The following is a 14,158-nucleotide window of genomic DNA, read 5'->3' as shown; positions in this document are numbered from 1 at the left end:
ACGCGGACTGACGTCATAAAACAAAATGTACTTTATTTAGAAGTTACAGGTCTGGGACCCCTTCAAAGTACTCTCCTCCTCAACGCACACACTTATCCCAACGGTGTTTCCACTTGTTGAAACAGTCCTGGTACGCTTCTTTTATAATGTCCTCCAGCTCCTTCGTCGCATTTGCCTTAATCTCTGGAATCGTCTCAAATCTTCTTCCTTTTAAGGGTCTTTTGAGTTTGGGGAACAAGAAAAAATTGCAAGGAGCAAGGTCAGGTGAGTAGAGGGGGTGGGAAAGAACAGTGATCGAGTGTTTGGCCAAAAACTCACGAGTTCTGAGGCACAAATTTCGCAGCAACGCGGTGCATCTTCAATTTTTCGGTCAAAATCTCGTAAAAAGATCCAACTGATATCCCACACTCTTCAGCAAGCTTCCTGACAGTCAGACGTCGTTTTGCCCGCACCAGGGTGTTGATTTCGTCGACGTGTGGGTCGTCAGTTGACGTGGAAGGACGTCCAGGACGCTCATCATCTTCAATGGACTGTCGACCATCCTTAAAACGTTCATGACACTTGAAACATGCCGTACGCTTCATAGCAACATCACCGTAAGCCGTGTTAAGCATAGCAAAAGTTTCAGTCGCAGATTTTCCAAGTTTAACACGAAATTTCACAGCAAGTCGTTGCTCCTTCAGGTCATTCATTCTGAAATCTGCCAAACGAAGAAATCGCACTTCACTTAAAACCGCGTAGCTAATACACAAATGAAGATATCTGCAATCGGGAAATGGCGTCGTAATCAGCTGATTTGTGCAAATCTAGCGACACCAAGTGGATTCCCCTGGAAACAACTGGAGCCGCGCAATTCAAACAGTCCGCGTATTTTTTGAACAGACCTCATATATTGTCTCCTTAACTACCGCGTGTGTGTGTGTACTACTCTTAATCTCATTATTCTCAATTTTAAACATATATTTAACAATACTGTCACATGGACGACATAATTATACAATATTTTATTTTTATATCAGATTTGTGCGTATTTTGAAGAAATTACATACACCGTGCATTACAGAAAATTAATAAATTCTGTCAATAACAGTTTGCGGTAAAACCGTGTGTGTGTGTTTTTCTTATAGCAAAGCCACACCAGGCTATCTGCTGAGTCCAGCGAGGGGAATCAAACCCCTGAGTTTGCAAATCCGTAGACTTACCGCTGGACTTAAAAACTTGAAAATGTATTTTCAATCTCAAAGGTAGACTACTAGAATCTCCTTTTATTCTTTATAAATCAAAGAAAAACTTCTTTATTGCAATATTGTCATTGAAAATATCTTTCAGCTCAACGGCTGGAAGACACAGAATTATAATTAACATAATTTGTCTGCGTACAAACCAATTACATAAAAACTTTGTTCAAAATAATATTTTCACGGCAGAAAATTTTGTGATAAGAAAAATAACATTTCTTTGAAAAATTTTATTGAGCTTTTCTAGACTTAATCCACGCCTTGAACTCTTGAAGAGGTTCATCATTAATGGATTTGTAGTCGGGAATTTCTTCTTTAACCTTACTTTTCCAGGCAGAGATATTGGGGTAGGCGCCGCAATCATAATCCAGTGCCTGAGAGACAGAAACAGATATACATAAGAACAAAACATTTGATTTTTCAACAACAAAAAACAGTGATGCCAGGTTTGGTTTGTTTTGAATTTCGCTCAAAGCTACAAGAGGGCTATCTGCGCTAGCCGTCCCTAATTTAACGGTGTAAGACTAGAGGGAAGACAGCTAGTCATCACTACCCACCGCCTAATCTTGGGCTACTCTTTTACCAACGAATAGTGGGATTGGCCACACATTATAACGCCCCCACGCCTGAAAGGGCGAGCATGTTTGGTGTGACAGGGATTCAAACCCGCGACTCTAAGATTGCGAGTCCAGTGCTTTAACCAGCTGGCAATGCTGGGGCTCCAAAGGAAAGGACACCAATATATAGTACCATACTATTCATTAGTCAAACTAAGCAGCCGAGTTCTCTCTTAAGATGCCCCAAAGCCTGGAGTTGTGGGGGAGGCACATTTTCTGGAATCGTACTGATTCGAATCCGGCATGCTAGCTCCGAAGTATAGAGTTATACATATGATCAATCACATTCGAAGCGCTTATTTATTTGTAGTTAAGCAAAATATTACACTATGGGCTATCTGTACTGTGTCCATCATGAGTATCGAAATTCGGTTTCCAGTCTTACAAGTCTGCAGACCTACATCTGTGCCAGTGGATGAAGTGACAAAGAAAACTGTTGAATCATCAAGCTGTGGGTAATAGTGTACAAATGACAGAGTTTGTAAAACTATGGAGCTTTAATAAAAATAATCGAGAAAGATATATTTTTCATACTTTTTATGTTTAAATATTTTTTTACCACTTACTTCAGTCATCGACAGAGTAGCCATGATAGAAATGTCTGCCAGAGTGAACTTGTCCCCAGCCACGTAGGGAGATTTTGAAAGATATCCTTCCACGTAGCCTAAAGCTGTTTGATAATTCTTTTCACTTTCTGCACTTGGAGCTTCACCCTTGAAGATTTGGGGATACTGGAACGAAAAACATTAGTTTGTCAACAGAATCTTGTGACATAACAAATTCTACTTTTGTTTTGTGATCACGGTTGTGTTTATCTTTATTATTTTCTTTTATCGTTTAGTTTATCTGTGAATTTTCAGTTGCATTAAAGCGCTAATTCATCTTCTAGCTAATTACGTATTTTATTATTATTTTGAATAAATGTGTTTGTGATCAAACTGATGACAACTTCTCTGGCGATGACGCACATATACCATGAACTTAGGAGAATAAAATGTAAATTTATGATCACACGAGTGTTTAGTCTCGTGACTCACTCTGTAAATAAATATTCTGCCAGAAACTTCGATAGATTTGGTTTGTTTTGAATTTCGCGCAAAGCTACACGAGGGATATCTGCGCTAGCCGTCCCTAATTAAGCAGTGTAAAACCAGAGGAAATGCAGCTAATCATCTCCACCTACCGCCTACTCTTAGGCTATTCTTTTACCTGACGAATAGTGGAATTGACTGTAACTTTATGACGCACCCACCGCTGAAAGGGCAAGCATGTTTAGGATTCGAACCCCCGACCCTCGGATTACGAGTTGAGTGCCTTAACCACCTGGTCATGCTTGGCCGCTTCGCCAGAAAGATGGAGTCACGAGATAGTTACTGAAGGGCAAAGTTATTGCTGTTTGTCACTCAGTATTGTTATTAATATAGAAAGATATTGTTACAATATTGTATAATTGGAAATTAGTTTTGTCGTTTTTATTGATTCGATTATTACTGATATTATTAATATTTATAATAAATTGTTTATTAATATTGGTAAGAAGTCGTGGCCAGGCATTTGTTGATTAACTATTAGTAAATGTTGCATTTAATTCTAAGTGTTATCTATCTCAGAACGGCTATTACGGGTATTAACACTATTACTGATAAGGAGAGAACAACGTTTCGACCTTCCTAGGTCATGTTCAAGTTAAGCAAAGTAATTTTAAGTGTTGTTTTTGGTTGCTGATCTCTGACTGGCTGTTCATTTCAGATCGTTACAATTTGACACTCACAATAACAGGTATGAGAAAAAAATGGCATTGACACAATTTACACGACATAATGTGGAAGTTATGGGAATACCAGGCTGTGCTTGTATGGAAACACCAACTCAACTAACATGAAGACAGAAAAACTAAAATAATTATTATTCATCTCCTACACGTTATTGTCCAGACGTTATTAAGCTGTGTGCAATTGTTCAATGAGCTTTCGTTAAGTGTTTTATCTTAAAAGTAAAACATTCACGTAACTTTCATTGAAGTAGTTATAATTCACAAAATATTAGTATAATGAAGTACTAGGTGGTTATATTTGAGATTTTCATCCAATTACCCTTTGTTTAAAGTTATCATTGTTATAATAATAACCCAAGACGATAGTTATCAGTATTTTAATTTGAAACATTTCTCGATTTTTTACTAAAAATTTGGAAATTTGTACAAGTATTTTAGCGTGAATTGCAAAGACGTATTAGTATATATCTACGTAATTATACAATTCGAATAGTTTTGTATAATGTATTAACAGAATAATAAGAAAACAATACTTACAAAAACTTCTCGTTGAGATTTGTACAACGTGCCAATATCAAAGTACAATAGCCTATCAACCATCGCCCTCTGTTGGGCATCTTTAGGATACAATGAGCTGTCCGGAGCGTATTTATTCACCAAGTACGTTATAATTGCACGGCTGTAAGATCAAAATCAATATTTTACTTGTTTTTTATGTCGAATGAGATGCAACGTATTACAAATATTTGTTGCAGCCAAACTTTATTATTCTTCAGTTACGATTGAACTTTATTTTCTTTGTTGTCATAAATTTTGCCAATCCTCGATTGAAGTTGAAATGAAATACATACAAATTCATATTTGTCAAGTTAACACAGAAATGTATTAAAATGTTTCTAATTTGAAACTACCCTTATTACTATAAAATTTAGGTGTAACAATTCATTTTAGTAATATATACAATTTGTTGTATAAATACGTTTAGAATGACACATTGATTCCAGTTAATGATTTGTTTAGGAAAACCTAATTGTTCAAATTTCCTCTGTTGTAGTCCTGGTGACTTAAACATTTGTTTATACAAACTTAAGAGAGTTTCAGAACAATATTAAATCAAAATGTTCAATTTTACTTTAGATCAAAAACCCTAAGTAACGACGACACCAGAGCGTAAGTATGTTTGTTTGTAGTTTAAGCACAAAGCTACACAACGGACTATCTACACTCTGCCCATTACGGGCATCAAAACGCAGTTTATAGCGTTGTAGGTTCACAGACATACCGCTTGTCACGGGAGCGCGGGTACATATAGGCTCAGAAGACTGATTGCACTAACACTAATGTATAATCCATGGAGCACTTTTGATCACATAACACTAATGCATATAATATTCCAAGAAGGTAGATCACATTATTTAAACTTATTCTACAAAGAGATGACTGATCGCATCAGAAATACTGATATACTGTATTCTGCTCACCGATACTTGTAATACTCAGAAGAGAACACTGATCGTATATAATAACAAATATACACACGAAAATACTGATTACATACAGAGCTAGTGACGGGCTTAACTGGTGCTCCTGGCAAAAGTTAAGACTGTGCCCTAACTCACACAGGAAAGCCCTGGTATTTGTCGTCCTAGGCCCTTTATTTACTGTCTTTAACATTGGGCACAGCGCTAATATAAAATACCCTTGGCTTCATTTCTTACTTTTTTTTTTTTTTTTGCAATAAAGGTCTGTGTTGCTATAGATGGATGGCCAAGTTTTGAAAGGTGATATTATATACAAAACAATTCGTTTTATATTCAATTGCGAAGAATTAACTGTTTTCCCTCGATTCAGTTTTAGCAATTAAATTCACTTTGACATTTAATTGTAATTTAAATTTGTAAATTAGACCCGTACTTTTAAAGCCCATTTTATATCAAATATTTGGCACATTGTTTGCCATATGAACCAGTTTTAACTATTCTCTGTTCCTACAGTGGTGAGATAATCAAATTATTACAGAAATTATTTACTTGGTACAAGAAAATGGATGACACAATTAGTCATAGAATCATCCGACACTGTGTCAGTATAGATGTCTGATATAAAGAGGTTTTGGCATGTCATGGTTAATTATTTAACCATCAAATTAATGACTTGTTTATATATCATAAACATGTTGTTTTTTTCTTCCACAACATTCAGACTAAAAAACAAACAAACTTATAAACTGAATTGGGTGACGCCACTGACTTACTATGTATTTTACATAGTTATTAGCTACTATATAACATTAATGATATTAGCAATACCGTGATAAACAGTGTTAGACCCACAGGCAGTTTAGTACACGATGATTTAAAATCCAGTGCACTTCTACTGTTAAATGGTTTTTTGTATTATGCACGATAATACACATTACTTCAAACGATTAGCCAACAGAAACTTGTTCACAGACCGAATATGAATCGTGTTAATTCGAGACGTAAAGCTTTAGTACGAGTAAAAAGTGGACCTTATTGGATTTTTTTTTTTAATTTCACGCATAGCTGCACGAGGGTTATCTGCGATAGCCGTCCCTAATTTAGCAGTGTAAGACTAGAGGGAAGTCAGCTAGTCATCACCACCCACCGCTAATTCTTCGGCTACTCTTTTACCTACGAATAGTGAGATTGACCGTCACGTTATAACGCCCCCGCGGTTGATAAGGCGAGCATGCTTAGCGTAACAGGGATTTGAACCCGAGAACCTCATATTGTCAGCAGTTAAGAAACGAAAAATTGATGATGAGGGAAGGTTATTCAACAGTAAATGGTGCACAAAATATCTTGTTGTCCCCACATAATCAAGGTGTTGTCTGCCTCGTCTGTCAAACTACAATTGCAGTCATGAAAGAGTACAATATTAAGCGACATTACGCAACTAAGCACTCCTCCCAGTTTGATGAAATTGTTGGTCAGGCACGAAAGGACAAAATTGAACATTTAAAACATCCATTGAAAAGCAACAAGGTGTTTTTACCACTTTCAAGAAAAATTCAGAACTGGTGACAAAACTGAGTTTTAAGCTTTGCGAGTCTAACCTCATTGGAACCACTGACATTCCTTTTAAAACATGCAAACCAACATAGAAGTTCCAAGTATACATTTCTAACGACAAAGTACAAAGACAAGTTATACCACCTTTTGAAGGTTCTACGTTTACAAATCGTTCAGTTTATAAGGGACTCTTTCATTGCAGTTCATCGGTTTTTGTGTTTATGTCATCTCAAGTATTTTGGAAATGTCACAAATATCAGTTTGATTTAATCACAAATACCGTGAAAACGACTCAGTTTGATTTTACAGGCTCGAGTTTTATTATTTTCTGAACCCGTATTTACGTGATGTTAGAAGATCGAAATTAGCAATTACATATACTGTTAATTTATTTTTCAGATAAAGCACTTGGCTCAAAGTTTTGGATAAACTAAACTTCCTATCTTATTTTTCTCTCATTCTCTTCTCTTTGACCTATTATAGTTTTTTTTTTTTTCCATGCTTTAGCATATTTTCAGATTGGAGGGCAAGAGTCAGAACGGACAGTGATGTGAACAAAAACTATAATTTTACAGAAGTCGAGAAGAGGAATGTAATTTGGATATATTTTTTCTATGGGACATTTACAACCAACTTTTATATACAGGGTATTTTTTAATGTGTGCCAACAATAGAAAATGAATAACAACATAAAACTACCCGAGCGTTATGAAGTTACAAGAATAGATATACACCCGTGCGATGCAGGGTGAGAGATTTATATACACACATCTTTCCAGAGTATGGCAGTAATGATTGAAGGTACTTCGACTGTATGTGTAACTCATGTGATAAAAGAGAAAACATGAGAAATCCCATCATGCCCTCTAATGACCATCTCCCTAACTGATCTGTATTTAGCCAGCACTGGAGCTGTGAAATCTATTCTTATTGACACATCTGAATCATTCCGAGTTGATTAAACCACGTCTAATGGGTCCAAGTATCTTCTCTCAGGTGGTAATACAATTAACTTACGTATTTCAAACGTATAGGATAACGTTTTGAAAGTTTTCTGTTTATATCAACTACATATTTCTACAAGTGTTTATCAAATAGGAAGTGGTTCCCATTTCATGATCTACTCAATATTAATACACTGCCTAAATATTTTTTTAAGGCTATACTGGGATGTACATTTTAGTTACTTTAGTTTTCAGAGGGCCCGGCACGGCCAAGTGTGTTAAAGCGTTCGACTCGTAATCCAAGGGTCGCGGGTTCGAATCCCCGTCACACCAAACATGCTCGCCCTTTCAGCCGTGGGGACGTTATAATGTTACAATCAATCCCACTATTCATTGGTAAGAGAGTAGCCCAAGAGCTGGCGGTGGGTGGTGATGACTAGCTGCCTTCCCTCTAGTCTTACACTGCTAAATTAGGGACGGCTAGCGCAGATAGCTCTCGAGTAGCTTTGCGCGAAATACAAAAACAAACGAAATTAGTTTTCAGGATTACTAGACTGGCAAAGATATCATTCATATGCACATTTAAAAGTTAAAACGTAAAGATTTTTTAACCTTACCTTTCCCATAAGATAAATCCATCATCGTCAATAGTAGGTACACAGTGCTCCGGATTCATCTATAAAAACGAAATATTTTGCTTTATATAAATTGTCTTCTGAAGTGAAGTAAGTTAGGGCAGTTCGACTGTATTCATCTAGAAAATGTATTCAGTTTCTCATCTTATTACAGTTGGTTGGTTATTATAGAGTAAAGCCACATTAAACTATTTACTGTGTATACCGTGGGGAATTGAGTTTAGCGTTTTAAGTCCATAAACGTACAGCTGTCCCATCGGGAACGTAATTTGTTACAGAAGAACATCCTGAAGTGTTTGTAATTTTAGTAACATTTTATCTTCAATGTTAACAGCTTGTGACTACTCACTTGTTCCTTTGCAGTTTCTTAGTGTATGAATCGAGATTAATGTTCTATGAAGAAATAAAACTTTAATATTTATAACGTCTCTTTCTTTCGAGTCCCCCAGTGGCTCAGCGGTATGTCTACGAACTTACAACACTAAAAACCGGGTTTCGATACCCGTGGTGATCAGAGCACAGCTAGCCCATTGTGTAGCTTTGTGCTTAGTTCAAAATAACAATAACTTTCTTCTGATCATTTTTATTTGATAATTAGTAATATCAAGAAGAGAACAGTAAAAAGACTCATCATTCGTGACACATGTAAAAAATGATCTTTGTTGTCGGTAACGCTTTTTCTCTATCATATTCCGTAAATTAACCAAACATCTTTCAAAAATTAATCGGTTCAACTTTCCACGGTACTTACTGACTTTAAAAACAAATATTCTGAAATCAGCAAACTAGATAGTTGATTTCATATTTTTATTTTTCTGATAGACATGCATAATCTTAGGTTTGTTTTGAATTTCGCGCAAAGCTACACGAGTGCTATCTGCGCTATCCGTCCCTAATTTAGCAGTGTAAGAGTAGAGGGAAGGCAGCTAGTCATTACCACCCACTGCCAACTCTTAGGATGCTCTTATACCAACGAATAATGGGATTAACAGTCATACTATAAATTCCCCATGGGTGAAAGGGCGAGCATGTTTGGTGTGATAGGGATTCGAACCCGTGATCCTCAGATTACGAGTCGAGTGCCTTAACCACCTGGCCATGCCGGGCCTATAACCTTAGGTAAAGAGAACGTTTGATACCGATTTTTGAAAACCATCTCAGAATAGGTAACATTATAGAGTGAGTCATAATGTCTTTGTAAGAGGTGCAGTATCAAAGCCCATTTGTGGATCAAGTGTCAGTTTACAGCGATAAAATCCGGGATTCGATTCCTTGCATTGAATGGACGGAGTAAAGATAGCCCATTGTGCAGTTTGTGGTTAAAACAACAGGGAACATTTCGTAGTGTTTGCCACGTTACTGTAGCCAAAATTCTAACATTATAATATCATCCTTATCGTACGTTAGGTCTTCTACGCATGCCCAAGATTATCACTCGCGTCAGATTGTCTCTGTTCTCTTTAAAGTCATAACACCTTCCACTTGTTAACATAAAACATTTATTGTAGATTTGAATGTATTAAAATTTTTCCACCAAATGAATAAACAGCCACAGTTTTACAATTATAATACTTATTTACAGATATTGTACTATTATACCTCATAAAAAGATTAGGCAAGTTCAGGCAAGTTCAAGTCTGTGCCGAAAATTTTGACCTTTTCCGAGTGATTTTTCAAACTTACATCACACTTTCCCTACAATTCGAATACAAAGATTTGAAATAAAAACCTAAAGAGAGGTTTACTTTATTGGTGAGTGTACATAAGTAGAAATTCATTCGCAGATGAAGCTATAAAATTAGAACAAATTCAGACTCAGAATTTAACATACTTTATAGAATATAGGTTATTATTGTTTATACGATCACTCAAACTCAATCTAATTATATAGGCCTGTGAATTTAAAAATTATGAAAGCTGTTTTAGTTTTAATAATGGATTTCCTATAATTCAGCTACACTGATTTCGAAAATAGTTAGTCTTTTGTTGTTTTTTTAAAGCATCGAGAACAAAAAACTCTTAGATAGGTCAGATTATTGTTTAATTTACCACAATGAATATTATTGTCATTATATTTAACAAAACTACGAATGAAGCTAAAGAAAATTGAAGAAATTTTATGTCAAAAGACTATATATCCTCATTCATCCCGACTTGCTTTGTGAAATCTGCGTCTTTTAGTCTCAAAACTACGTGTTGTGGTCTCTTTCATGTATTGCGTTATGACGTTTTGTTAAAAATGTGTACGTGATGTAGAAAAAAATGAGATCGTTTTAGGATCCAACCTAAAAAATTTATTGTAGAACATGTAAAAATTAAAACAATAAAATCATTACAGAGTCATGTTATTAATTTGTTACTGATGTGTATATATCCTAATTACTAGATGCTAGCTACAAACCAGTTTTTATTCATCATTTCAACTGTTAATCTGATATTGTCTTAAAATATTGTGAAGGGATGTGATTCTAGGTCTCCTTAATATAGAAATGTGGTGTACTATACACTCGTTTAAATTCTTCGAAATTAGGATTTTAAATCAACTTATCCAGACAATTCCAAGGTGGATATCGCGTTTTGCTAGTAACTATATTGTGTTGCCTGAGTGCGAAAGGTATTTTTTATGTTTGTTTTCCTTCTGTGTAGCTTATATTCCATTTTTAGAATTATTCCACTTTATTGTGTGATATTCTTTAACTTTATTGGCTGTTGCAGAGTTTTAAATGCTTATTATGTTCCACATTTTGTTAATTTTTTGTTTTGTCTAATGGAATGATTTAAATCATGTTTTGTCCTCCATTATGGACTTTAGATAGCTTTGCATGTGTTACGTACTAACTGCGACCGTATGTTGTAGCTATTGAATACAGTTCCGACTTTACATTGTTTCCATATCCTATGTACGTTCAGATACACTTTGTATATACGAGAAGGTACGCATATCTATTTTTTTCTGCTTATATTTGGAGCTTAGTTTTTCTTATGGATCAGTTATTTAAGGCATTCATTGCAAATGAGGGCTGTAGTGATGTTTATCTGTTCTTTCTTCTTGGCATCTGAACCCCCTTTACGTGGCTTTGTCGCGACTCAGTGAACATCTTTGAAAGATGTCTGACTATTCTTTACAGCATACAACTTACTCTACTGATTTATATTTTAGTAGTAATATCTGGAATATTTGAAGGTTTAGTTTTTTATGTTGTGACGTGTTCTACCGTTGGACGGGTTCGTGTGAATCATTTGGTAAAAATAATGTTAGGTCCTGTCCACGCAAAGATAGCAGACAGGCAAATTCATCAAACAACTGGATAGCAGCAGATTTATATTAATTCCTACTTCTAATATCGAATATATTTTCTGTCACTGAACTAACCGACTGCCTCTGAACTGAAATATCGTCCAACAACTATTAACTAACTCACTGATCACCGATTATTCATATTTATATTATAATCATGTTTATAAATAGTCCATCAATACGTACTTATAATTAGTAAGTAGTACCCAGAATATTTCGAAGTTTAAAACACAATTATAAATTAGATTCAGGTAATAACTTTGTACACATACACAACTACTTTGACAGATATGCAGTTTAACTCGTAATTTACAAAAAAAAATCAGACATAATCAGACATGTAGTTACTATGATGGTATTTAGTAGTTAAATGTACCTTCGTTATCTTTACAATATTTAGTAAGTTAGATACAAGTGTCTGACCTATGGAGAGGAATACCTACCTTCAAACAAGACTATGTTTCAATTAATTAAAACTTGTATGTTACTGAAGACTTACCTTAAAAAATTCAGGCTTGTTTTGCTCTCCAGCCATTAAGTCAACATATTTAAGGTTTAGATCTACGCCGATAAGTTTGGCCACCATTCGAACGGCTCGGCAAGACCCACAAGCTGGCATGTGGTACAAGTCGATAGTCATGGTGATTGTTTGAAAACGGGAGAGTACGTAAATGTTAGGATTACTTGTAGCAGCGAGTGGTTTACAAACTGCACCCACCCCGCTTTATATGCTGCTAGGTGGTAGCACCAGCGCCGGTCTTTATCTCTCGTCTTTCGAAACCACGTGCATCATAGCTTCTTGTAGCAGAAAATCTTAGAAAGCGTCTTAAGTGTGTGACTTAAAAAGGCACTTTATATCCCTGACTGTGATCCTATCAAAGATATACAGGTATCGAGTTTGGTAAAATAAAAAAAAAACACATAAATTAAAGCTAAGAAAAAGACCTAAGCCTAAACTTTATATAAAAACCCTTCCCAAGATAGAATTGTTTGTTTGTTTTGCCAATCTAAAGATTTTCTTCCAATGTCTGATTTTATAAAAAATATAATCAACTGTAGAATACGATATACGTTTATTTGGTCTATTGCACTGTTGTTAACTACAATATTAAACATCTTTAATTGCTTTTCAATGTCACAGGCTTATACGTTTGATCTATTGCTCATTGTTATCCTCTACACTATCTCGAACTGTTTTCGACTGTTACAGACTGATATCTAAACAATTATACTGTTTACCTAGGATAAAGTTATTTGTATTATATATGTGACTGGACCTTTTTAACTGATAAAACTTCAGACGGATGTAGCCCCTTTTAACATTTGAATCATAATTTGGCAATAATATTTTTCAGAGAAGAGGTCTTATTTTTATATGAATAATTAATATTATGCAAATAATTAAAAGACGTATGAATGACTGATGAGTCCTAAAAATCTTAAAGGTGATATTCAAGTTGCACCACGTTCGAAGACGAAATTCAAAACCGTATTGATGGTAATTTGATACCGTACTGAAAGATCAAGGCCTGTGTCAAAACGGAAAGCCTGGGAGAACAGTTGAATAGTAAATCGTGGTGACTCAGCAACTTCTGAGTTCACGTGTTTTACAAATACGATTTGCAATTCTATAAATTTAGTGTAAGTGATACCAGGAGAAATGTTCTTAAAATGCTACATTCCGTATTGACTATGATGGAAGATAAGGTGTAATACAAGCTACTCACATAGCGTGGGCCCGGCATGGCCAAGCGTGTTAAGGCGTGCGACTCGTAATCTGAGGGTCGCGGGTTTGAATCCCAGCCGCACCAAACATGCTCGTCCTTTCAGCCGTGGGGGCGTTATAATGTGACGGTCAATCTCACTATTCGTTGGTAAAATAGTAGCTCAAGAGTTGGCGGTGGGTGGTGATGACTAGCTTCCTTCCCTCTAGTCTTACACTGCTAAATTAGGGACGGCTAGCACAGATAGCCTTCGAGTAGCTTTGTGCGAAATTAAAAAAACAAAAAAACAGCAAACAAACAAACACATAGCGTGTATTTAACAAAGTTCGCCTACGAGGTTTGTTTGTAAGATATGTAGATGAATTATGTTGCATGTAATAGGAAAGTTCGGAAGTAAAGAACTGTTCCAGTGTTGCGAGAATCTTATAAATCAACTGCATCTTCTCTAAAAAACAGTGTTTATTTGTAGTTCTGGTTTTGTATTTGGAGAAAAATATTATGGTATAAGTGAGTTAATATTCATGGTGGTTTGATACAACAGAAAGATAGGATGAATAACAACGAACAAGTTCTGATCTTCGGAACAGTGAGAGAATAACCATTGCCAGTTCTCCATGACTCAACTGTATTTTTGTGTAACTACAACATTAGAATCCGACCCTTCATTCTCTGTGGTGGATTAGTTTGCTTTGAATTTCGCGCAAAGCTACATGAAGGCTGTCTGTACTAGCTGTCCCTAATTTAGTTGTATTAGACTAGAGAGTAGGCAGCTGGTCATTGCAATCCACAGCCAACTATTTTACCAGCGAATACTAGGAGTGACCAGAACATTATATTAACCTCATTGGAGTGTATGTTTGTTGTAGGGGATTTGAATCCGTGACCCTCAAATT

The 14,158-nt window shown here is 35.7% G+C and overlaps 1 protein-coding gene across 1 annotated transcript; it reads right to left on the bottom strand.

Annotated features, from left to right (window-relative positions):
* Window positions 1-1,263: 1,263 nt before the first annotated feature.
* LOC143254400 (glutathione S-transferase 1-like) lies at window positions 1,264-12,253 on the bottom strand. Its single transcript, XM_076509505.1, has 5 exons — window positions 12,041-12,253; window positions 8,226-8,284; window positions 4,167-4,308; window positions 2,422-2,586; window positions 1,264-1,612 (listed from the first exon to the last, which is right to left on the bottom strand). Exons 1-5 carry the CDS (start codon window positions 12,179-12,181, stop codon window positions 1,469-1,471), a joined length of 651 nt encoding a protein of 216 aa, XP_076365620.1. The 5' UTR covers window positions 12,182-12,253; the 3' UTR covers window positions 1,264-1,468.
* Window positions 12,254-14,158: the final 1,905 nt, after the last annotated feature.

This window comes from Tachypleus tridentatus, chromosome 6 (assembly GCF_004210375.1).
Source record: "Tachypleus tridentatus isolate NWPU-2018 chromosome 6, ASM421037v1, whole genome shotgun sequence".
NCBI lineage: Eukaryota > Metazoa > Arthropoda > Merostomata > Xiphosura > Limulidae > Tachypleus > Tachypleus tridentatus.
The sequence above is the reverse complement of the archived record's forward strand: the minus strand, read 5'-3'. Positions and strand labels throughout refer to the sequence as shown.

Excerpts from the sequence above, each read along its gene's own strand:
- LOC143254400 (XM_076509505.1), bottom strand. The coding sequence starts at position 12,181 with ATGACTATCGACTTGTACCACATGCCAGCTTGTGGGTCTTGCCGAGCC. Across the intron at positions 4,309-8,225 it reads GGATTTATCTTATGGGAAAG|CCGTGCAATTATAACGTACT; the intron begins GTAAGGTTAAAA and ends TTGATCTTACAG. Across the intron at positions 1,613-2,421 it reads CTACTCTGTCGATGACTGAA|GCACTGGATTATGATTGCGG; the intron begins GTAAGTGGTAAA and ends TCTGTCTCTCAG.